The sequence below is a fragment of the Pinus tabuliformis genome, chromosome X (assembly GCF_031772625.1).
Source record: "Pinus tabuliformis cultivar Carrire ecotype Pingquan chromosome X, CPIR1, whole genome shotgun sequence".
In the NCBI taxonomy this organism is placed as follows: domain Eukaryota; kingdom Viridiplantae; phylum Streptophyta; class Pinopsida; order Pinales; family Pinaceae; genus Pinus; species Pinus tabuliformis.
In genome coordinates, this window is record NC_142308.1 from 9,858,632 (window position 1) to 9,884,693 (window position 26,062).

Here is a 26,062-nt window from a genome sequence, read left to right on the forward strand (position 1 = left end):
CTAATCTGCAAGAGAAATTGAATTTCTTGAGACTAGAATTTCCCTGACGAAAATTTTCCCTCAGTGTGCTCTTCTTCTACTTGACGCTAGCTCTGCTCTAGCAACCTACTGCAAAACTATTGTGTCCAACTAGAGATCTGCTCTGTGAAAATACTAGGCTGCTCCCTCTGCCTTTGGAATCCCTCGATCTGGAGAGATCGAATTTTTTCTGTCCCTCTTTTAGAAAAATCAAATCTCCAAGAAATTCGGCCTCTTGGCAAAGTGACTGCACTGCCCTCTGGGGTTTCAATCTGCTGCCCACACTGAACAATGAAACTCCTCCTTTCTTCAATACTGGGCTCTTTGATTGATCATCTGAGCTCTGATACCATGTGAAAATTCCGAAAACAAAATCCTATGGCAGCAACTGGAAAATATTCTCCTAATTGTTATTTTAATTTGACAATATATTTACTGTTTGATACAACAAATATTGAATAAGTCACACTGCAACCTACACAAATAAAACTGCAGAAGAATAAACACTGGAAGAAATGCTAGCACACACACATAAAATAACATAGTTATTTTTGGACAAAAGTCCCTGTAAAAACCCAACTTGGGACAAAAGTCCTCGTAAAAACCCAACTTGGGAAAACCGGTGCAACAATTGAGGGTTTTAATATTAAGCAACAGTGAAATAATCTGAGTAAAACTGGATGCCCAAACTGGCAATCCTACAGAGAAACACTGGCAAGAAAAATCTAGTGAGAAAATTTCCTCACTCCACCGACAAATCCGGGCTCTGACCTCAGCTCAAATTCAGCCATCCAAACTAGCTCGGCGTAGCTACTGCATCACCCTAGCGCAATCACTTCTGCACTCAGTTTGAACCAGCTTCTCCTCAAGCCGTTTGGTCTGCTACTGTCTGGGAAAATGTCTCTCTTGGCCTCCAGAACCTCTGTCTAGCTTTTGGCACTGAAAGTCAACTTTCCCTAGTAGATTCGAAATTGCCTCTAGAGGCTACTGCACTGCTCTGCGTCAACCCCATTGTGGTTGACTTGCCTCTCTGCAAATGCACTCACCAGATCTAGAATCCTTCCTCCGACTTCACTGTCTCTGCCCCTCTCTCACTTCTAAGATCTCACTAGCTCTCACTCTGACAACTCACTGCGGCTACTTTGGAAATCAATTTGCTCGTGAAATTGAACCTCTCAAGTATCTTCTCCAAGTGCCCATTGACTTCTTCATATAATCCTTTGTTGGGACTCCAGTGACCAAGATTAAAACTTAATCGATCGTTAGGATTAACTAGAAGTCAATTCGTGTGAGTTTCTAGAACATTCACACCTTGACTTAATTAATTATGATTAATTAACCATATTCCCTAAGTTTAGACTTAGGAAATATTTAAAAACGAGCTAATTATCTACTTGAGTCATTTCTAGGCGGAATTTTTAGAAACATTTTCTTGGTTTTGGGGATCTCCTGTATTCTATCCTCTTCACAAAATTTCGTGGCTAGAACACATCCGATGCTACAAAAACTAATAGAAACAATGCATCATATATACCTTGTAGGCTTGTAGTATTCAAATACTTGTGCACCTTCTAATTTGACATTGGCAGCGAGAGCACTTTGTCAACTTCCTTGTCATGGGCAACTATAGCTCTTCTCTTCATGCACTAGTCATATTTTCCTACAACTTAGATTATCCTTAAGAACGATCCACTTATCACATCTCATCAAGAGGTTAGATGTATCAATTTATCAAACACTCAAATATACATGTAGGAAGCATAACCAATTACCAAATCAATAAATCTAAAGAAAAGTAAAGCCATAAAGAAGTAACATAAATCAAAAAATACTTATCTTTTAATGAGAGGAGATCAACTCCCTCTTGAACCAACCTTCAAAAGTCGTGACTATCCATTGTCCATATAACACTTGTTGCCTTCAACATATATTCATCTTCATCAATAACCAAGGCCGAATTGAGACTATTCCACCCAGGGCTTCATAAGAACTTTGAGCATCTTCACATTGATCATGCAAGGTTTCTAGATTGCATATCTCAAACCTTTGCCATAAACCAGGGTTTCTTCCAAACCCTAACCTCATATTATCCATCAAACCCTAATAACCATATTGCCTAGGGTTTCCTTTGAACCATAGAATCCTTTTTGGTCTCCTCCATCTTCTCTTGCATCCTTCAAAGGTGTCTTGATAGGGATGATCTTCAATGTCTTTTCTTCAGCCCAACTCTGATACCATGTTAATTTTTCTTAGGGCTATATTGTTCTTTGCTTTGATAATTGCATTTCATTATGTCCATATTTAAATTCACCCCATAACATCATATCATTATTCAAATTTGCATCATTATTCAACAACATATGCAACTATGTTGAAAGAAAAATATCATCATCAATGCAACGGAACATAAAAGAACAATAGAAGAAAAACATTCACACATAAAGACACTAGGATTGGTCGGAGACTAGGGGAAAACCCACTATGGGGAAAACCCTTTCAAATTGTTCTTCTTATTAGATCGCCATTGAATGATTCAGCGAATGAGAGTACCATAATCCATATCTTCAACCATAAACCTATTGAGCAAAAATCAACTAAACAATATCCATGAAATGAACACAACAATGCTAATATTCAAAACACTGATTCAGAGGCCTGTAATCAATTGCCACTATCTGCGGTCAACTACCTATCCCTGCCGTCAACGAACGAAATCTGCGGTCATCTGAAAAACCAAACTCTAGTTTCTAGTCGCATGGAGGAAGAGTCATGTGTGCGACTGAGAGCTTCCATTCGCTCCCTTAAGCATGCAAGCCTGCGACTATAGTCGAAATTTGTCTTTATTAAGCCTGCGGCTGAGATCCAAAACCATAGAAACATGCGCGATCTTCAAACCTTGTAATTTCTCCTACGTGCGAGCCAATTCTCCGCGGACGTGCCTGAGACCTGTGCGAGCCAAAACCAAGAAAGAGAATAGAAGAATGTCTCTTGATGATCTCCAAATGAGGTTCACTTGACTTGTATTTATAGCCTTCCAAGGATGCCAAATTTGCTTTAGGGCCCACCTCATCAAATATTCACATGTGGGCTTTAAATCAAAATACACTTTCCCTTGTCCAAATTGAGTGCTTCAATAGTCACAATTGGTGCTCTCGAAAAGAGGAATCTTGTCCCATCGTTGGAATTTGTCACTGAGCTGCCAAATTAACACTTCAATGATATGATATTTAAACTACCTCTTCTTCTTGTTGTAGTCACCTTAGATTTCATACCATGTTGAGAAATCTAGGGGCAGCTAGATTATTTGATTTCTCTTACTTTGGTAACTGCTTGTGATGTCTTTTTATTTAACTTGATTATTATTGTGTTTTCCATCATCAAACAAGTACCAAACAATGAAGATCAAAGAGACAAAAGGACATAAAATGTAGGCTGCCAACCAAGGCCAAAAGCTCTCCTCTTGAGAGGAAAACCCACAAGAATTCTTCTCTTGCTATAAAATCTTTAAATGACGAATTCTAAGACCTAAGACCCTTGCAAAAGACCCCTCCAAGACCAAGTCAACCTTCCTTCTTGATGAGCTTTCCTCACACAGCTTACAACAACAAAATTTAACCTTCTAGCAACAACTTCGACCCCAACAACTTCTCCAGCAACTTCGACCCCAACAACTTTTCCAGCAACTTCGACCCCGACAACTTTTCTAGCAACTCTGACCCCAACAACTTTTCCAGCAACTTCGACCCCGACAACCTTTCTAGCAACTCTGACCCCAACAACTTTTCCAGCAACTTTGAACCCCAATAACTTTCCAACAACTTCAACCTTAGCAACTTTCCAGCAACTTCGTCCTCCGACAACTTTTACCTAGCAGCTTCAGAATTTCGTTGCAGTTAAGAGAGAGAGAGAGATAGACCCAAAAATTCAACTCTAGCTTCCTTCTTGAACTTCACTTGCCTTAGGACTTCTTCCTTTTTAAGATTGAACTCTTTTTCTTGCTTCTTTGTATGTCTTGGATGTGTGCTTCAAATGAGGTTGAATGCCTCTTATATATAGGTTTTCTAGGGGTACGAATTGCCTCCATGAGGCCGACTTGATCTTTCAGTTGTAGCTGGTTGACAAGGTCTTGGAGGGTCTTTTATGACTCAAATACATTTCTTTACATAATACAAGATGCCCAAAGGGGTCTTACATGTATGACAATGACTCTTTTGACTTCATAATTCTATGACAAACCTAGAAGCACTAAATGGGTTGTTGACCTACAAATAAATTTATCTTGAGCATGAAACCCATGCATCAAGAATGACAATAATAAATTTCTTTTCTCTTTAATATCAAATGTATAAAATCATGATTACAATAGACATTATGAAGATCGAACCTAGTTACACATTTCAACATTCCCTCTTAACTAGGGAAGTATTCATAATCCATACATGGTACTTGGACATTCTTATATTGAAGAATTATCATAAGAAGAGTCAGATTGGTAAGCCATCTCATAAGCTATTATTTTATCTTTTCTCATTGCATCTCATCATACCAACCAACATTGTCACATAACAATGCCTTGACTTACAACTCTATCTCTCCACAAGATCAGAGCACAATGCTGGTGAAACAATGACTAGTAGACACCATCATCATTGCTTCTTAAGGCACATACCCCACCTGGATGTTCACAAGGTATGTCCTTCTAGGACAATTCCTGTTTTGGAATAACACATCCTTAAGGAATTTTCTGTTCGACTACTCCTACCTATTGGATGCCCTACCACATCCTCAAAAAGTATTAGAAACCAGATGCTTACCTAATTCTCCATTCTTTCTTCATAACATGAAGACAAGAATGATGTGTCTATCTCTCCCTCTCAACTAGGGAGGATCAACTCATTCGTGTAAAAGGAATATACCCAAGCTGCCTTTTAACAAGGGACTTGCCCAAGCTCCCTCTCAACTAGGGACTTGTTTCCAACAACAACTCTCTACTCTTTGGTGCAGATCATGGTACTATCAACTGCTTGTAGGGCTCTTCTTTCTTCATTATGGAGCCTTCTTTATCATAACTTTTTCGTAGGGCATCCACCATCTTCTACATCACTTTCTTTTCAACAAGTCATAGTGTTGAACCAATAGTCATGTCATCCTTTTCTTCATCGGAAAGTGATCTTCTAATCCACATCTGGCTATCCTTTATACAACTACCTCTTCCAAGTCATGTTTCTTTCAAGATCTTCCATCCATTCTCATGAGTACTAGTTGTAGGTGACTTCAACAACTGTCTTTTGGTAGCCTTGTTGCAACCAAACCAGATGTTTTCAAAAATCAAAATGAACATCAAATCATTATTTTTTATTTTATTTTTTATGATGGCCTTTTGTCATGACATTAGCTTCTTGCAACATCAACATCCTGCACGTGTATGACTCCATCTCTAAGACATTCAATATCAAGGGTCTCTTTTATTTTTTATTTTTACAGACTTTATCAAGGTCTTCATACCTTTTCCATGGAGATGGCATAGGTGATTCTTCTAGTTATCAGATATTTATCATTTATCTTATCTTACGTGACTATAGTTGCATCTTTCACGAACTCTTTTTCCTTTCTTCACATATTGCTTTCCTCAAGATCTTCTTTACATGGTTCTTTCAACAATGGAACCAATGATTGTCAACCACCTCATATTCCATATGAGGTCATATTATGTTGATTTCAAGTTATCAATATGTAGATGAGTTCAAGGCGCATTGCCTATAAGCCTTCATGCATCATTCTAATGGAAGAGATCTTTCTTCTTCGATCATGCTCATGAGATAGAGCATTCAACCAGGTTTGAAAATATCGGTATTGGCAAAATATCGGAGGGTCCAGAAAACATCTTATCGGCAATATCGGCGCAAATATCAGCAAGCATAAAAAATGCATAATATATATATATATATATATATATATATATATATATTTAAAATCAGATTTATAAACATATAAAGCAATAACAACATGAACTAAACACATTGGCACATAAATATGAAGAAAGCACTGATATATATGATGTCAAATAGAAATGATACATCAAACTTCAAAGGCGATACCAACTCCTGCTGATCCCTGATAATTGTCCAATCAAGGACTCAAACAAAATAACATCACATATATAAAACTTTAAAAGTATTTCATCATCATGAGTTATAAACTTATATGTACCAAAAGTTGCAAAACAAATAATACTAGCAGTTATCTATCTGAGACCATTGGCCTCTCCCTAGCAACTTTCTTTTTGTCTTGTTTAGCAATTGCTTCAAGAGCTTTTTGTATAACTTCCGCACTAGAAACCATACAAGGCATTACATCTGCATCATGTGTAGGGAGTGTAGCCAGATGGTATTTCAATCGTGTAACCCCTCCTGACATCTTGGTCCCACACAATTTGCATGATATATATGCCCGATTTGCCCCACCAACAACCTCCCCATACTCCCAAAATGGGTCCAAGGCTTTTGGCATATTTGACATTTTGTAGTGAACTAATTCAAACCTAGGGCACAAAGAAAACAAAAAATTGGCATTAAACCCCCCAACACAAAAAATAATAACTAATAACCACCTCATTTAAAAAAAAAGGAAGCTTGCTGTCAAAATATGGAGAAAACCCTTGCATTGGCTCATGGGCATGAAAATCATAGCAAATGGAAAAAAAAACAAAGAAACAAAATGTTGGTAGGGAAAGAGGCAAGCAAGCATAACCCTAAATCTATGAAAAAATCATTAACATAGGAGTTTTTAAGAAAATAGCTATTAATGGAAGAAATGAAGTTTGTCTCACTGTTCTTCAATCTTTGATCCACAAAAAAATCTTAGTTGGTGGTGATAATCGTTGTTTGATCGTCAAACCCTCCTTGACAACCACCACAAAACTCTTCCCCTTCCTTCTCCAACACTCAGAAACAAAAATGAAGAAAAAAAACAATTTTCCCTTTTTCGAGCTGCGGCATAACACGGCCGACGATATTTTGCTGAGATATCGGCGATATCTCTGAAATATCGCGATGTTTCGGCTCGCCGAAAATATCTCGATATTTTCGATATTCGGCGATATATCGCCGATATTATCATCACTGCATTCAACCATGCCATCTGCAACTATATGATGACATTACTTTATCTATTAATTATATGCATACCTTTTCCTTCTTTTGGTCATTTAGACTTCCTTCTAACAACTTCCTTTTCTTTCTTGAAGATGAAAGTAATTCTACCAATTCAACATGGTGCACTCCTTTTTCACCATATCATCATTCTTCTAAACAATGGATCCCACACAATGTGGAATGTAGACAATCAACGAGACACTTGCTTCTTCCAAGTAGAGGTGAACCTTCAATAAAGATTCTAGTCGAGGATCATGTATGGTGACCTTTCTTTATTTTCTATCCTGCTAGTTGACTTTCCTCCAACCATATATACTGCTACTTCGGTTGTCCTTATATACTTCCAATGGAGATGCCATTTCTATTATGATGCTTGCTATAACCATGTAGACTTTCTACTTCAACTATCCTTCCATGCTTATATGATGATGTCATCTCTATCTTACTATAATGCATCCTATCATACTTGTGATGCTTTCTATCATCTTCTATAACTGAAAAGAACTAAATGAAGTAGATTATCTTAGTCATAGTAGAGATCTTTCACTTCCTCCTTTGATTTCTTCTTTTCTGTTTCTTCCACTTCTTCTATAACATGGCTTCATTTCTTTCCTTTCTCTTCTTGTTGTCCTTCTTGAGTTCAGGACAATTCCTTTTAAAGTGCCCGTTTTCATTACAATCATAGCATTGTATCTTTGACATATCGATCTTCTTTTTTTGAGGATCAAACTTCCTAAACTTTCTTTTTCTCCTTGCCATGGCAACATATGCTTGAACTTGTTCATTTGATCCAACATCGCTCTTTTCCTTCCACCTAGTTTCTTCAATCTTACATAATGACCAAAGTTCACTAAATGGAGTGAATTACTTCTTTCCATAGATACTTGATACAAGGTTGCCCCATTCATCAGGTAGTGCATTGAGCACAACGATGGTCATTTCTTTATCGGACATTATTTCTCCTAGCTCTTGTAGTTGATCTCTTATTTGAGATACCCTTATAAGATATGAGGCTACCCCTTCTTCCTTTGATACTTTTATTTTGTATAGTTCGGTTGTCAATGATATGACTTCTCCCCCAGTGCTTATAGAAAACAATTCTAAAAACTTTTCATAGATATCTTTCGATTTCTCTGACTTTGCTACATAAGGAACGAGCGAATCCTTGATTGATTTTATGAGGATTCTTTGAGCCCTTATTTCCCCTTTCATATACTTCGATAATGCTTGAGCTTACTCTTGAGATGGTTTGGAGATTGAGCCCTTAACATATTCAACTATGAGGATCAAATCTATCCTCTTTTTCCATGCAAAGAAATTTGATGACCCAACCAATTTGTTGCTCTCCTTTCAGAATGAAGTCATGTTGATAATAGATTTAGACATAAATATAAAGATACTTACTTATCAAGTGAAGATTCTCCTAGATGATGATACCTTCAACTTGATGATGTTGCTTCTGTTAGTACCCTATATTATAGTAGTCAAAAACAAGTTTTGTCTTTTAAATTTACTATGGCAAATGTGTATAGGTTGGGCTATGATCTCTTAGAGATCAAGCTATTAGTCTTAGTAAAGTATGAAAAATTTAATTTTTTGATGTAATTATGTTAGGGTCTATTAAAGATCGATGTAAAGATTGTTTATGATTTCCTAAAGTTGAGTTAAGTGAGTCTAGGGTTATGTCTTATAAAAAATCATGAGTGAGGTCATAATGTGTCCTGTCTTCTCATCATTGGCACAAATTTGTAGGGTCAGTATGGTCAGTTAAGGGGTCAAAATCACATTGTGCCATGACATCATCAATCAGTACATTGGTTATGAGATGCGATGCGCTTCTGACAGTTTCCGTGCTTTCATGATCAAGGTTCAAAATCGCATTATTGCCCTTGAAAGTCGGGTTTTGTCACCGTGGGAGTTCAAAGGCTTGTTTTAACATTCAAAAATATTAGAGAGCCATTCACTCTTCCATCGAGAGCTTGCTAGACATCGCTTGGGGTTCGCTGAACAAAATTTGTAGGGGAGGCGCTGCGCTCACAGACAGTCACTGCACTCACAAACAGTCGTTGTGCTCCTTCAAGCCAAGTGGTTATCGCTGTTTCTAGGTGCTAATTCCTCATTTCCTTGCCTCATTTCTCTTGCATGTTGTCAAATTTGCTCTTATCTGTTGAAGAAACTCTCAGACAACCCTGCAAAACTCGAATTCATAAGCTTGTTGCATTTCTTGTCTGAGCCTTGAAGATACACTGTGCTTTATCTGAGTCCCTGCGTTTTATGTTGTCACTTCCATCAAACACTCAAAGTTTTATTTGCCACCCATGTTTTGAAGCTTGACATTCTTTTTCGCTGGTCTGGAACCTCACTTCTTGTTGTTGCTGCGCTCAGAGATCAAGAAACGCTCTTTCTGTCATGCGTTGCACTTCTCGCTGCGCCTGTGTTTTTAATTTTCCCACTGTGAGCAAAGAAAATTTCAGCTATTGTTTTGGGTTTGAGAGGTGAGTTTTGTTGTCCAAGTCTGCTATATAGGGTTTTCCATCCTAAATTGTCATAAAACCCTAATCTAAAGCTCCATTTCATCACTGCTACCCTACTGCTGCGCTCAATTGGCATACACTAAAATTGCACTCAAGAACCCTAGAGTTCATCTTTGTTGTGAAAATCATGACAACTCCAGATAGAAAGAAACACAAGGGAGGAGACATAGTTAGGTTTGAGCCCCAAGACCTCACCTTAATCAACTCAGACCCAACAATTAGAGTTGCATTTGAACAAGCTGGCTGCATTAGATTTTGTGAGAAGATCCAGGGATATAGTGTACAACTCACCAAGGAGTTTGCTTTGAATTTCACTGGGTTGGATGTTAATATTGGAGAATTCACTTTCTCACTGTTAGATGTCACCACTTTAGCTACAAAAAAGATTCCTCTACAAGGAGAACAGTGGTTCAAGGGAATGCCTCTTGACATAGCCAACTACAAAGATTTCTTCAAACCAAAGTACAAAAACAAGGGGTATGGAGCTATTGTACCAAGGGAATACCTGCTTGAACCCTACAACAAACTTTTGAAGGTAATCCAGAGATACTTCACTTGTGAAGGCAGGTTTGGGAGGATCTATTAGTATCATTTTAGGTTATTGATGCACTTCACAGGAAAGATCCCTTTGAATTTTCCTTTTTATTTGTTCAAAAGTCTTAGTAAGATGGCAGATAAAGTTCAAGGTAAGCAAAGCCAAGTGGAGCCCAATATTTTCCATTTCTCTCTGACTAAGTTGTTGGTGGTAGAAGAATTGAACAAGAGAAATGAGACATGGCAGGCATTCATAGATTCATCAAAGTTGGCAGCAGAATTACCAACTAGCCCTTGGAGTAAAAATGACACACCATCTATGGCAGGAGATGAGCAACCACTAGTTAAAAGTTTAGTAAAAAGGCTATTAGTTTCAGTTGATCCATTAGAAAAGAAGAAGAGTAAAAAATTGCAATTTTCTCCTGAGATAGTGGAGGTTCCTAGGAAGCTAGTCACTAGAGCCACTGCTAAGTAATTGCCTTTGGAATAAACATTTGAGCAGCCAATTGAAGCATTAGAGACCATACCAGAGGATATTGTTCCAGATGATAAAGATAAGGAGATTTCAAAACTACAAGAGCAACTAAAGAAGGCACACTTGGTTATTGCTCAACTACATCATGACAACAGGGAATTGAAGAAGATTGTTTTAGAAAGGGCACCTAAGATTGGTGAAACAAAACCAGTAACAAAAGCAACTCCATTTGTCACCAAGTCTAAAGGTAAGGAGAAGATAGTAACATAAGATATTCAAGAGTTAGAAGCTCCATCAGCTAGATTCACCAGGTCTTCAGCAAGAAAGTTGCAGATATAGGAGGAAAAGTCAGTACAAGAAGAGAAGAAAACTGAGGTAGATGAAGGGCAACATACTTTCAATAGGTTGAGGATGCAGTTGAAGAAAGCCCACAGTGAAATTGCTAAACTTAAGAAGTAGGATGAAAGGGTGAGGCAAAAGATTTATGATGATTTGAACATGTGTGAGCTAGTGATGTCAAATGCTAAGTATATGCTAAAAAGGACTTTGCCCTTACATAGGCAACTCAAAAACATCTGCAAACAAAACCTCACCTTGAGGAAGGAGCTAAGGGCTGCCAAGCAACAGTTGCAGGAAATACAAGAGAAGGATAGAGGTAAGCTTGATTTGTTGGCTGAAGCAGCCAAAGTCTAAGTATTGGAACAAATAAATCAAAACAATTTTGGTTTTTTGTCTTTTGCCCAAGTATGCTAGTTGGATGAGGTTGGATAAGGAGGTTGAGAGGTCATATTTTGCATGAAGTCCTTCTAGGAGCACAATTAGTCAGAGTTCTTAAGTTTATGAAACTTTTTCCAAAGGGAGTAACTCACACAACATGTTGCATTTTGACAAGGCATTAGGGTTTGATGTAAAATGTGAAATTTTGGTATATTTTTGGTGAGTGGGGACTTGAGAAGCTTTTCAAGCTTGTCAACATCATCAATAGGTGTTTTATCATGTTCAAAGACCTTAGCACTGGTCAACCCGTGAAGTATGGGTTTCGCTGCGCTTTCATACATGCGCTGCGCTTTTGCTATAGGTGGAGTTTCGAGAGATGGAGGCTTTGCAGAATGAAAATAGTTTTCTCAAGCGGAAGTTGATCATGTCCAGGCTATTTCACACATGCATTAGTCATCGAGCAGCGTAGAAAGTGTTCGAAGCTATATGAACCATCAATTTGCTGCGCTTCTATGCTGCATTTCTGCTGGTCTAAACTCTATGTAATTAGTTTTTATGGTCATGATTAATGTTTTGAGGCGTCCAAGGATTTTGAAACTCAATTTAGACTTTGTATTAAATGTAAATTTGCTTGAAAAAGCCTTGGTCAAACAATTCCTAGTTTTTAGAAAAAACAATTCTATATTCGTTGCATTAGGCAAAAACAAAAATCCTTTTAGGGAATTTGGTTCCTAGAGGTGGGAACAGATTCTCTTTGATCTATTTATGATGTAATCTTGATGAAGCAAAGGGTTGGTCAGGGTTAGAAGAAGAAACACTGTGTGCATTGTATTTTATGATATTTTCTAGTGAATGAAAAGGACGAAGGTGTGACTTTATAGGGATTCCTGTGTCAACTCCTAATGGTAATGTGCTTCTCTATGTTGTAAGCTTGTCTCTTGTCATTTCCATGCTTTGAATGTATGTCTTCATGTTTGGTTAAACAAGGATTTATCTCAAAAATCACTGTCAAAGTGCTCTGAAATAGTTTGCTAAACAATTTATGTTTTCTTCTTAAGTGGCATTTAGAATTCATCCTTTAGTTAGATGCTCTATATGTCATTTCCACCTTTCCTCTGGTCACCCTTCTACAACGAATTAAATTGAAAACACCAGCAAAATTGCCTATCTTGCCCCTGTCAAAAGATCCCTCATCCCTTCATCCCCTCATTGGAAAAACAATCAACTTTATATGACCATATGCCCAATGGATTTTCCCTCTACCCTACCAACAAATTGTTAAAATCTATTCCCCTCTGAGCATCATACCTAGCCTAAGATCTAAGTGACTGAACATTTGGATAGAGAGATCCCTCTCTAAAACTGGCTAGATTCCAGTTTCTAAGTGGTTTGTGGTTACCTTTGGGTTCCTCTCCTCAGCCTGGAGGAATTATGAAGTGCTAACAACTTCCTTGATGATCTTCTTCAAGGATGTTTGAGAAGCGATCTTTGCTGCTATGTGAGGGAGATCACCTTTTGATGATGATGGAAATGCTTCTTCTTGCTTACTTTGGATGTAGAACTATAGAATATGGAGACTTCAAGATGCTTCAGATTTGTTGTCCTTTCTTTGAGTGGAGGTAGGGTCCTTGAGGTCTTCTTCTCCTTGTGATGATGTGATCCTTGAGATGAGTACTCCTCCTTGGTGTTCTTAGTCCCCTTTAATGATTTCCTTGTGCTCGGCCCTTATGTATCCTTCATCAATGATGTGATCTTCAAGCTGCCTCTTCTTGTTGTTGTCACCTTAGGTCTGATACCGTGTTGAGAAATCTAGGGGCAACTAGATTAGGCGATTCTCTTACTTTGATAACTGCTTGTGATGTCTTTTTTCTTAACTTGATTAGCTTATTCTTTAAATTGATTATTATTGTGTTTTCTATCATCAAACACTACCAAACAACAAAGATAAAAAAGACAAGAGGACACAAATTGTGGGTTACTAGCGAGGGCCAAAACCTCTCCTCTTGAGTGGAAAACCCACATGACTTCTTCTCTTCTTATAGAATTTTCAAATGACGAATTCCAACACCTAAGACCCTTGAGAAAGACCCCTCCAAGACCAAGTCAACCTTCCTTCTTGATGAACTTTCCTTACACAACTTACACCAACAAACTTTGACGTTCCATCAACAACTTTGACCCCAACAACTTTTCTAGGACCCCAGTAACTTTCCAGCAACTTTGACCTCAACAACTTTTCAGCAACATTCTCCTCCAACAACTTTCCAGCAACTTCGACCTCTAGCAACTTTCCGGCAATTTTGACCTCCAACAACTTTCCAACAACTTTTTCCTAGCAGCTTCATACTTTCGTTGCACTTAAGAGAGAGAGAGAGAGAGAGCGCCAAAAACTTCGACTCTAGCTTCGTTTTTAAACTTTGCTTGCCTTAGGACTTCTTCCTTTTTAAGATTGAACTCTTTTTCTTGCTTCTTTGTATGTCTTGGACATGAGGTCGAATGTCTCTTGTATACAAGCTTTCTAGGGGTCCGAATTGCCTCCATGAGGCAGATTTGATCTTTCACGTAGGCTGACTTGTTGTAGCTTGTTGACAAGGTCTTGGAGGGTCTTTTATGACTCAAATAAATTTCTTTTACATATACAAGATGCTTGACCTACAAATAAATTTATCTTCAGCATGAAATCCATGCATCAAGAATGACAATAATGAATTTCTTTTTTCTTTAATATCAAATGTATAAAATCATGAATACGATAGACATTATGAAGACCGAACCTAGTTACACATTTCCACAAAGATGACTTGAACTTTTGTGCACGTGGGTTTTCATGTTAAAAATACAGTTTTCCTTATCCAAATTAAATTCTTCCAAGGGCAAGGAGGGGTCTTTCTTGATGAGGAAGGCTGTCCAAAGGAGGGAATATGTCCATGAGGTGCCAAAATAATACCAATCTCTTTGTTGCCATAAGACCTAGGTTGTTTAGTGAGGCTTTGCACTAGGCCTGCTAGATTTTGTCGTAACAGTCTTAAATCTTGTAACTGGTCACCTATCAAACCAGGTTTCGTAGCAGACTTGGATCAATTTGGATTCAATGAATCAGTTTGTAAAAAGATACATAAAATTGCCCAATGAAAACTTATATTGCCATTAAGTTCTCAAATCTGGATCACGTAATGTCAGGTTCAATACTCTCACAGATTTTGATTTAAAGCACTAAATATGAGAAAGTCCACATCTAAAATAATCGCAAAATGGTCTCTTTACATTACATAAATAGCAAATGATGGTATTCTACTTTGAATATGTATGGTGGGCATGATATAAAATTCAGCTCTAAAAGATATTATTGGCGTAAAGGTCTTCATATCATTAACCACAGTTTGCACTTGCTTCATTTAGACAATCAAATTATGATATGGATAGATACATATGTTATTAGCCTACTGTGCAGTATGATTCCTTGAATTTATTGGTTTACAGTTTATTAAAGTTTTCTAAGGTAATTAAGTGCACCACTTACTTTGAGTAAAAAACATATTTCGGAATACACTATGTATGGAAATTTGTGAAGATCTCCCCCAGATAAGCATTGGCCCAATACACTAATGAAATAATACTACTAGGTTATATCAATTTAAACTGCTGCAAAAGAAAAGTTTTCTAAATTGTTTCGAGTTGAAATAATTAAGGATATTTATTTCCATTAGGCCCTTTTGTCGTCTAATAAGCAAGTCCCACTGCTGCTAGCAATTCCAATTCTGTAGTATACATCCATACATGGCAATGTCTAACAAAGAGGAACCTAGGCATCTGTCACAGTCCTGCTTGGCCAGTTTGATACCAAATTGGTACAAATTGACCCACCGGCCTGGGTTGCTGGCACTGTCCCCTGTCCAACCGGCCAGTTTGACTTGTTCTGGTTTGGACTGGGCTGGGTTTTAAAAGTATGATTTCATGTTTTAATGGCACCTGAATATTACTAAAACATGGTCTCAATTCTGAACCTTGTGTTTGCTCACAAAGGGAGGGTGTTTAAACTTTACTGTCATCTCAAATATGTCCACATATGGTACCATGTCACAATAAACTGTAAATTATTGTCTTTCTTTATAGTTTCCCTTGTTTTGTTGCACATTAGACCGGTCGTACCTTCAAAATTTCACACCCTGAGACTTAAGAGAGTCTATGATGTTAATCATATTATCTTCACTATCCTTTTCTCTCCTTTACTTTGTAAATAATTTTGACTTCATATGAACATCAGCATAGGGTTATAGTTTATGAAATCACAATTTCTGCATGTAATCTAATCACCGTTCTATCTATATTGAGTGTTCGTGTGAAATCTGCACATCTAGTTGAGTGCAATTGAAATTGGATCTTTTAGATTGGGCAAGTCAATGCACATGGAGATTATACATTTTAGGCAATGCTTGTTTTTCTCACCCGTGCCAAAATGCAACCTACATGGTTTAGTCCATTTCATCTTCAATGTGAAGGAGCTCCCACTGGGAGCTTGGGTTTTTTATAGATGAAAATCATTGGTGTTACTTGTTCTAAGTAAGATGATAAGATGGAATTTAGGAGGCTAGCCACTTTTTCTTTTACTATGTGAAAAACCTGAGTGGATTGTATCTATTAATTTTCATATACGTAACTTTTCCTTTTATTGTTCTTTAGGGGTTTTGTATGTTCTTCCAATCCAGTTAGACAACTATCTACATCAATTCCTGATGGACATCAAGAAGCCCCAAAGGTTGAGGAAGCTGAAACTGTGTATGGAAGTCCACCGCAACAAGATAAGGTGAAAAGGATGCCCTTATTTTTATTATAAAAACTGATAGTTATAGTCTAGGCTTGACCAAATTGAATACTAGTCTGAGTTTGTGCAGTTGTCACTATTGATTTTACTATGATGGTATGTGTGATTGGCTGAATCTCATCCAACATTATTTTCTGTGATTACTGAAATCTCAATGTTTTTGCAGGTGAAGAGGATGCCCTTGAAATCTTTATAAAAAGTTATAGTTATAGTCTAGCTTTGACCAAATTGAAGACTAGTCTGAGTTTATGCAGGGCTCGTTATTGATTTCACTATGATGGTTTTTGTGATTGGCTGAATCTCATCCAACATAGTTTTTCTGTCATTACTGAAATCACAATGTTTTTGCAGCTGCTTATACTAGGTGGAAATGGATTTCTTGGCACACATGTTTGCAAAGAAGGCCTCAAACATGGTCTTCATATCTCAAGTCTCAGCAGGTTTTTGGTGGAATCCCTTCAAGAAAACCCTTGTTTTATTTAATTTTAAATTCCATTTTATTGCTGTATAAGGTTCTCTGAAACAACTTTTCAGCTTCAGCTGATATGGTTGAACATAATATATGTTGCTTACCATGCAACTCTTAGCTAAAACAAATTCACCTTTGAATTTAATGCTTCAAGTCCGCCCCCCCCGCCCCCCAACTAAAACCTTTCCCCTCCCAAGAATTGAAATGGAACTTGACTCCCTTATCATACTTTTCTTTCCTCTAAACATGAAAAATATACTAGAAACATCTGATTGATGCTGTTGGAAGCATAATCCTCTTGGGTAATGCAATTGCAAACCAGGCTCGTTCACTTGAATGGGAGGCGAGAAGCTTCAAGTTAATTCCAATAGACATTAGAAGTCCAAGGGACCTCTTGGAAGATGAAAACCAAGGTCATTGAAAATATATTTATAAATTATAATATATATATGTACATCTTGTGAATAAGAATGCAATTCACGTTTATCTAATTCTGATCTATTCTTGTGAGTTTAACATGGTATCAGAGCGGGTGTATTCCTACCCTGCTAAAGCTTGAGCCATGGGTGTGTGGCCTTCCTAACCACTAGTTTTGTGGTTTTCCCTTTACTTGGGCACTCCTCCTTATCTAGTGGGTAATCTTTGCCGCCACAATCTGAAGATCTGTTCCAACTTCCAACATTATGGCCGGCCTATTCACCCAAAAGAATTTCCCTATTTATAAGTTAGTTAGTCGATTTAGGATTGGAGGACTTAGGTATTCTATTGGTTGCATTTGACTTTTCTCGACCATAGCACCCTTCTTGACCTTCATATATTTAGATAGGTATTTGAATGGCGAAAAATGGGAAGCTTGCTCCGTTCATCAATACAAATTTGGATGGAATTGAAGAGCACTAGTTCATATTCATAATTGTGCACATAGATCTGGAGTTAAAGGATTTGAACCTTTGCATGTTGGTACCAAAAGCCGATGCCTTACCACTTGGATATACTCCATACATCTGCCCAAAGGGGAAAGGAAAAGCAAGGCTAAAAGAACGAGCAACTTCTGACTAGTTTTGAGCGATTATCCTGTTCGTATCTGAATGGAGGCTTCTATGAGTAGAAATATTTAGAATGCATCACATAACTGAATTAATTGTCAACATGTTTCGAACCAACCAATGTGGTTCATCATCAGGACAATTTAGATGAAGAGATTCTGATACAACAAGGGTACAAAAAAGAGGGGGGGAAGAAGTTAGGTTTGATTTTTCTTGGTAGCAACGAACAAGTGTTCTAGTTTTTATTTGGTGTCAACGTGGCCAAGGAACACAAGAGGATAATTATCTCCAAGACATAGAAAAGGTTTCCAAGGAAAATGCCTTAATTAGATTAATTAGCCAATTATTAAATATTTTCCTACGTTTGACTTAGGAACACTAGTAAATTAAATTAGATTAATTGAGGTAAATTGATTCTTGCTCTAGAGACTTCTGGAAAAGTGACTGGATGGGATCAAGATGATCTTAGCCATTGATTGTGATTAGATCATGGTCGTTGGTTGCTGTTGACCACTGGAGTGGCAGCTGAAGATTTTTTGGAGACTCCATGCCCAAGGATGTATCAGAGGCTTCATGTACCATCAAAGTTCATCATATCATCAGAGTTTTTCAACTCTACATCTTCTCATCTTCTTTTGTTGTACTCAGATTCCACAAGCCCTGCAGGGATGATGTAAAGTGATGCTAGTATGTAAGTTGAGTCATATAACAGGCCTAGGTAACTTGGGACCTTGTCATTAAGTGAGTTTACTTTGGGAGGTTTTTTTTCACTTGATTAATTATTAGGTCCTTATGAGGATTTAGTAATTAATTGAGTTTTTTCCTCCAAGCATAATCTCAAAGCTGGAGTACGACTTGTAGGCGAGGCCTTGGGAAAGTCCTAGTGTCGAGAGTCATTGTATATTACCATACTAGATCACTCGTAAAATTTCGTGGAATTTGGTTTGGTCTAGGGGTCATTTTTTTTTTTTTTTAAATTTCCTGCAGGGCAAAAATTTGAATAAAATCTGAATGTAATATGTAATAAGTGATGTCTAGAGAATTTATATGGGGTATGTGTGCTCAAAATTACACCTCTCACCTTCAACTTTCTACTAAGACACACTTTGAGGGGTAAAAAATAAGTTATAGACCCTTAAAACCCACTTTTCCTAAGTTTAGTGGGAAATCTGACAATAAATTAAACCAAAAATAAATTAAATGGAGAAAAATAAATAGCTCCATGTGACAAAATGACATGGAAATGACTTGGAAATTATCTCAAGTCAAAGGAATGAGTCAAAGGACAAGTGGAAGATGATTTGACACCTTGCATCATAAATACACGACCCACTCAAGGAAATCATTTTTTTTGCAATTAATGAAGCAACTCATGACTTAGAAAATCAAATTTCTTGGAGTAATGCACATGCGAGGACATCTCATGGAATATATGATTGATATTTTTATGGAGACATGTATCCACTTCCACTTCTCTTAGCTCTCACACTTGGCACTCACTCAAGAGGAGGATCAACGCAATTCCCAAGGAGGCCCACGAAATTGCTAGAGGAGGATCAACACATTTCATGACGATGAGGTGTCATCACATGGTTTGATCATGGAGATTGACATGAGTTAACTCCTTGATTGGTTCACACTTGGCTTGGCTTGTATGCACACTTGGAGAAATTCAATTTTGCTTGGAAATATTGATGCCACCTATGGAATTCACTTATGGAATTCGATTTGTTGGAGTCCTCACACTTGGAGTTCGATTTCCTCCCTTGGGATCTTCTCCATGGCCATTTGTCGCTTGGTTTCTACTTTGGGATTTGCTCCCATTTCTCTATATAATAGAGCATTGCGCTCTCATTTTGGACTCATTGTTACGAGCTATTGTGTTTGGGGAAGCTCTGCTCTTATGTACATTTATTCTCAATTGCAATAAAGGACTTTGGGGATCTCGTTCATGAGTTGTTGTTCCTTTGGAGTATGATGATTGGTTGACTATTAGTATAATTTCTTTTGCTCATGCTTTGATCTATGTTATTTCCATATGCTTTTGTAGATTTGTTAATGTAAAGCTATCTTGCTTTAGCAATTGATTTAGGAGTATGCTCTAGGTGTAGAAATCTCTAGTTATTTTATAATAAATTTCTAGAGTTTTCTTATCATTGCTTATTTGCTAGATCTATAGGGACTAATGTTTGATTGAAGTGTTGTAGAGGAAAAATCTTAGTGGGATCAAATATCAAGCATGAGGGGAAGTCTTTGGAGAGACCAACCCACCTTTGACACATTCTCTAAGGAGCTCTCATTGGTTTTTTGAGTTTCCATAGTTTTATCTTATAAAGTGGTTTTTGTAGGGGTTTTCTTGGACATAGCTTGTATACAAGCAAAATATTTCTAAATTTAAATCTCTTTAAAAAATTGTGCTTTCATTGATTTATTTAGCTATTTAAAAGCATTTTCCAAACTAAGCAAGTGATGGGGTTCACTCCCATCACTTGATTTGGTTTTGTACACTATTTTGTATCATATTTATTCATTTTGCATGCTAGTTCTACACTAATTGTGTCTTGGTTTTGTAGCCCATAGTTGGAGTTTTGACAAGTGCCTTGAGGAAAGACCATTGGAACAACTATTTTTCTTGTAGGACCTCTCAAGCATTCAAGATTCATTCTAAAGAGATCGTGGACACTAGAAGGAGTTGCAAAGAAGGGTAGGTTGTGGGGCCTTTTGGAGATTGTAATTTTCTTACTTTTGAAGGACTTCATTGGCCTTTGAGGTCACCATAGTTTGGCGGGGTACTCATGTAAACACAAAGGTCAGGGTAACTCATGTAGCACGATTGCTCCCTCCTACATCCATATGTGGACATCCCCACCCTTGAGCTCATGGCATTTGGCCTTGAGACCCCTGTGCCCCCATCCACCTCATCATTATCCACATGATACCTACTACTTGAAGGATGTACCTCATACATATCCTTCCCTTTAGGGGCTGGGAACATGTAATAGGGTTGTTTATTAGCCACTACTACTTGCGAGGTAACACAATTACATGCTCAAAGCCCCAAATCTAGAAGGGAAACCCACTATGAAGTCTCCATTTCTGCCCTTGATTAACAAGCTTATTCACTCAATGGAACTAATGAATTATTGTATCTAAAGGTGAGAAGACACATTGGATCTTATACAGGATTGGAAGGTGGTTTTATCATGGGCTGGGCAACTTAAATGGGGCCCAAGGCCACTAGAGGATCATATCGACACTTCTCGGGGATGCATTGAGAGCCATGGGTTTCCATCATGTGACAAAGCATTATCTCATGCCATGGGTAGCCTCAACACCTTCAACAACTTGTTTATTGCCCCACATTATATTCGAGATGATGCGCTTGGACCAACAGTGCCCCTAGCTGCCTTAGCATTATATATAGGGCTTGGCGGCTGATACAAGGCCCATAGGAGGTTTGTCTCAACCCTGAGACATGGGAGGGCAAACACCATCTTCCGTGCCCTCATTTGGAGTAGTCTAGAGGTTTATTTTACACCAGGAGACCCACGAGACCACCACTTGTGCCCTAGAGCCACTTTGGAGCACTACATGATGTTTTACTTGGAGATCAAGTGGCTACCCCCTTTATCATCATTCATGGAGCCCTCTTCTTTATCATGGCACCTTGAGGACTCAATTAGGCTTTCCAAAGACCCTCCTACACCATTGCTTCATCATTTCAACTTTATTTTCGATAGCTTATTCAATAGCTTGTATTTGGTGGGCTTGTCACCGAAGTTATGCTATTTTGCATGTTAAAATATTTTTAGGGGCATCTTAAGCTAATTCGAATTAAAAGAAGATCATATAAATAAAGTTAAGCTTCATTTTTCTAAAATATTATCATCACACTTGAATATCCCTCTCTTGAGAATTTCAACTTTTCTTTGGATGTCTATTGGAGCTCTTTTGATTCATTTCAATATTTCAGGGAGCTGACATCTTGTTCTTTCTTGGAGTTGCTATCTTGATCTTGGATTGGATATATCTCTTGTTATCTTGTAAGTACATTTTGTTCAAGATTTTTCCATGTAATGATGTCTAAGTTGTGGAAATTTTGCAACTATCTAGTATTTCTTGTGACCTAGTTATTGAATATCATTGTAAAAATTGTTAGATTGCAAATTTATGCATGCTACTCATTGAATAACAATTAGATGAATGTTCCTAGTGGATTGTGTTGAAATTCTAGAGGTGCAAAGACTAGAATATTTTTCACATTTTGATAGCTACTTCTATTGATATAAACAATTACTTTAGCCTTTTATCAACAAGTAGCTATACATGAAAAACTTCAATCAATGATTCTTTAACAAGAGTAAATAGAGATCACAACAGACAATGAACAATATATAATAAGCTAGAGACAAGAGACACCAAGATTAGGCTCATAGCTAGAGAAAACCCAATCAGGGGAAACCCAAAATTCTTTCCTTATGAGAGAGAGATTCTATCCATCAATTGTACATTAAAATTTTTCTAATAATTCCAAGATGATCAACAATAAAGTACCCATCCAAGTCTGCTTATAGAATGAGAGAGATGTCACTTTTGTCCAACAAGAAAAGTTTAAATAAGTAGGCCAAATTGTAGTTCTGAAGCCACTGTCAAGAAAGGCTAAAGTCACCACTATAATTACCAATGAACTATTGATTTCTGGTAGCATCGGATGTGCCCCAAGCCTCAAAATTTGCAGGGAGGCTAGGACACATGTATTCCACAATACCCATAAACTGTTTTGGGAAATTCCACCCAGTGACAATTTTATTAAAATAATTATTTATTTTTAATGGGTGCCTAAGTCTAAACTTAGGAAATTAAAATAATTAAAGGGTATTAATTAAACTGAGGGTGAAACTTCTAGAAGAAGACGAGGATCAAGTCAATATGATCTAAACCATTGATTAGAATCTAATCTGGGCCGTTGATTACTCAATTGGAGGATTATAAGGACTTCGATGGGCATTTGGAAAATACACCAGGGTAGATACTCAGTTACCCAAGTAAGATTGATTTTCTCACTGGTCGAAGTTTGACAAGAGGAAATCAAATCAGAGGTAGAGTTGCAGGTGAGAAGGAGAGAGGGCATCAACATCAGTCGGGAGTGCAGGAGCAGAAAGAAGACGCAGAGCAGAGGAGGGACAATGCAGAGGCAGTGATGTTCGGACTACGCAGTCCCTATGCAAAAGCTGATGCAGTGAGACACAGAGAGGACAACAGGTCCTCTTCAGAGTCAGAATCTCGTTGAGAAGCGTGAGAATATTGTCTATAAAATTTTTCACAAAAATTCCTCTTCTATTCTGCTGGTTGTATCTTGTACATAAGATTTTTGCTGAAGATCAATAAAGAAACCCTCATTTGCTACATCGGCTTTCCCGCATTGGGTTTTTTCGGGGACAATTATCCAAAAATAACTGTCATTGTGATTATACTTGTGCTAGTATTTTTCTTTGCATTTAATTTCCACAATATTTTTTTGTGAAGGTTGTAGTAGAATTTATTCGATATTTGCTGTAGAAACACTGTGAATAACTTATTTATGAATTAATAAGTAGAAGAAATAATATCAGTCACTGCATTTGGATTTCTATTTAGAAATTTTGACATGACCTGCCCATAACATATCCTGAAATAGCCCTCTGTCAACTTTAGAAATGGTCACAAAAGGAGAGCACAACTTTATGCAATTTTCCACCACAAGAGTATCAACAAAATGAGAGATAGAAATGTTCCAAGTCCCTGCATCAACGAACCCTAGAATGAGGTCAACCGTAGTTAAAAGATCCCTTCAAAATCTTCTTCACATGTGTGAATAAACTTGAAATAGAAGGCCAAATTGTCATGTAATTGCAGACCGAATGGCTTAGCTTGATGGTGGACAAAATGATATGAACGATTTATTTTTAATAGTCGTCAAGAGAGGGCTAATTAGCCCTAGCAGGGTTGACACAATGTCCTTCCAAGCAGCCAACTTGTAAGGTGTGTTTGAGCCGACTTGAGGTGACCAATAATTAAATTCTCCTTCATGATTTGATGAAAAAAGCCGACCATAGCTTTCTTATATTTCAACACTCCCTCTTAGCTAGGGTGGTAGTTTTTCATTCTCTTTCAACATCCATCTTCTCGACTAATCCATAGGTCTCTTTGCTCACAGCCTAAGGAAGAGAACACATTCCAAGTTTCTCTCTCTCGATCGCATCTCCTTGACAACAAGGTCTCTCGGCACACAACTTATAGGAGGAATTATCAATGCATCTCCTAGAAAACATTGTCTCTCAGCACACAACCTACAAGAGGAGTCATCAATACATCTAGACAACAATGTCTCTCGGCACACAGCCTACAGGAGGAATCCCTCTCTACATTTCCCAGACAACAATGCCTCTCGACACAACCTATGGGAAGAATCCATCTCTGCATCTCGTGGACAACAATGTCTCTCAGCACACAACCTATGGGAGGAATCCATCCCCTAGACCTCAATGTCTCTCGGCACACAGCCTACGCGAGGAATCCATCGCCCTTACCTCAATGTCTCTCGGCACACAACCTATAGGAGACGATCTATCCATGATGCTATGTAATCAGTGCTCCCTCTCACTCAAAGAGGGGTTCTTAACAACTCCAAGTTGTTCTCTGAAATAACTAAACTTCATCCGGGACAACAACTTTGTCAATACATCAACAACCTGCTCATCAGTAGGAAGATATTCGAGCCTCACAACTCCTCTTTGGACAATATTCCAAATGTAGTGATACTTGATTTCAATATGCTTTGATCTGTCATGGAACACTGGGTTCTCAGATAGCCTCACACAACTTTGATTATCACAATAAATAATAGTCGGCTCTAACATTTGATCAAACAAGTCAGAGAACAATTTTTGAAACCATATAGCCTTGCAGTAGACAATATTAGCAGCAACGTATTCATCTTCGACCGTACTCAATGCAATAGAGGTTTGTTTCTTGCTAGACCATGAAACCATTGGCAGAGCCCAGACTAAAACAATAACCAAAGGTGCTCTTTCTGTCATTAGAGCTACTAGCCCAATTTGCATTAGTGAAACCATATGTTTTCTATTCATCATTAGAAGCATACATCAAACCATACTCAATGGTACCCCACAATACCTCAATATGTGTTTTGCTGCAACCCAGTGTATATGATGAGGCTCCACGAGGAATTGACTCAATGTATTAACTCATAACAAATATCCGACTTGCTATTCACAAGATAGTTCAACGAGCCAATCAATCTCCGATATATAGTAGGATCGAACAACTCTGAGTCACTGTCCCGGATCTTCTTCAAGTTTATCACCATAGGAGTGTCCGTCGACTACAATCCATCATGCCAATTTTTTGAAGAATTGAAACAATGTACTTGCCTTGGCCCACAAAGATCCCCTCAGGTTTTTGCCATATTTCCAATCCCAAATAGTAATGCATGAGGCTAAGGTCTTTCATTTCAAATTTGGAAACCAACTCCCTCTTATGCTGAAGAATCAATACTTCAACACCTGTTAGAAAAAAATCGTGTACATATAATAATAATATTAGGGGTTCACCATCAACAACTTTGAAATATAGATTTGTATGAACATCACTCTTATTGAAGCCCAAACTCCGATAACCATCAATACAGGAGTACCATGCATAAGGGGCCTGCTTCAGCCCATACAAGGCCTTCTTTAGTTTGCAAACATGAGACTCTCTATTGTGGACCTCAAAACCTTGAGGTTGCTCAATGTAGACCTCTTCTTCAATGACCCCATTTAGAAAGACTGTTTTGACATCTATTTGATGCAACTTCCAACTTGCAATAGATGTAAGAGTAAAAGCAGATCTAATAGATGCATACTTGCATACGGGAGCAAATATGTCTTCATAATCCTCTCCCTCTTTCTGGGAGAATCCACGAGCCATGAATGTAGCCTTTTATTCTCCGCACTTCCGTCAACATGTTTGATCTTGTAGATTTATTTTGAAAATACAATGGATTTCCCTTCCGGTCTAGGCACGATCTCCCAAACATTGTTCTTCAGTATAGATTGATATTCTTCAGTCATCGCATCTTTCCATACTTGCTCTTCCACAACTTCTTCATAGGAGGATGGCTCCGATTCAATGATCGTGCACATCAAGACTATATAACCAGAGTACTTCTTTGGCTTCTTGCTTTCCCTGAAAGTTCCACGAGCAGTAACATGACCTCCAACTTCCTTCAAAGTTTTCTCTAACCAGGAAG

General features: G+C 37.8%; 1 protein-coding gene across 1 annotated transcript in view; it reads left to right on the forward strand.

Annotated features, from left to right (window-relative positions):
- The window catches only part of LOC149138026 (NAD(P)-binding Rossmann-fold superfamily protein), a 332,971-nt gene that overhangs the window by 35,129 nt on the left and 271,780 nt on the right, over positions 1 to 26,062 (forward strand). The window contains exons 2-3 of the mRNA XM_089448107.1: positions 16,113 to 16,236; positions 16,606 to 16,694. Of these exons, the coding sequence (XP_089304233.1) occupies positions 16,113 to 16,236; positions 16,606 to 16,694 (213 nt within the window). The remainder of the gene's footprint in view (positions 1 to 16,112; positions 16,237 to 16,605; positions 16,695 to 26,062) is intronic.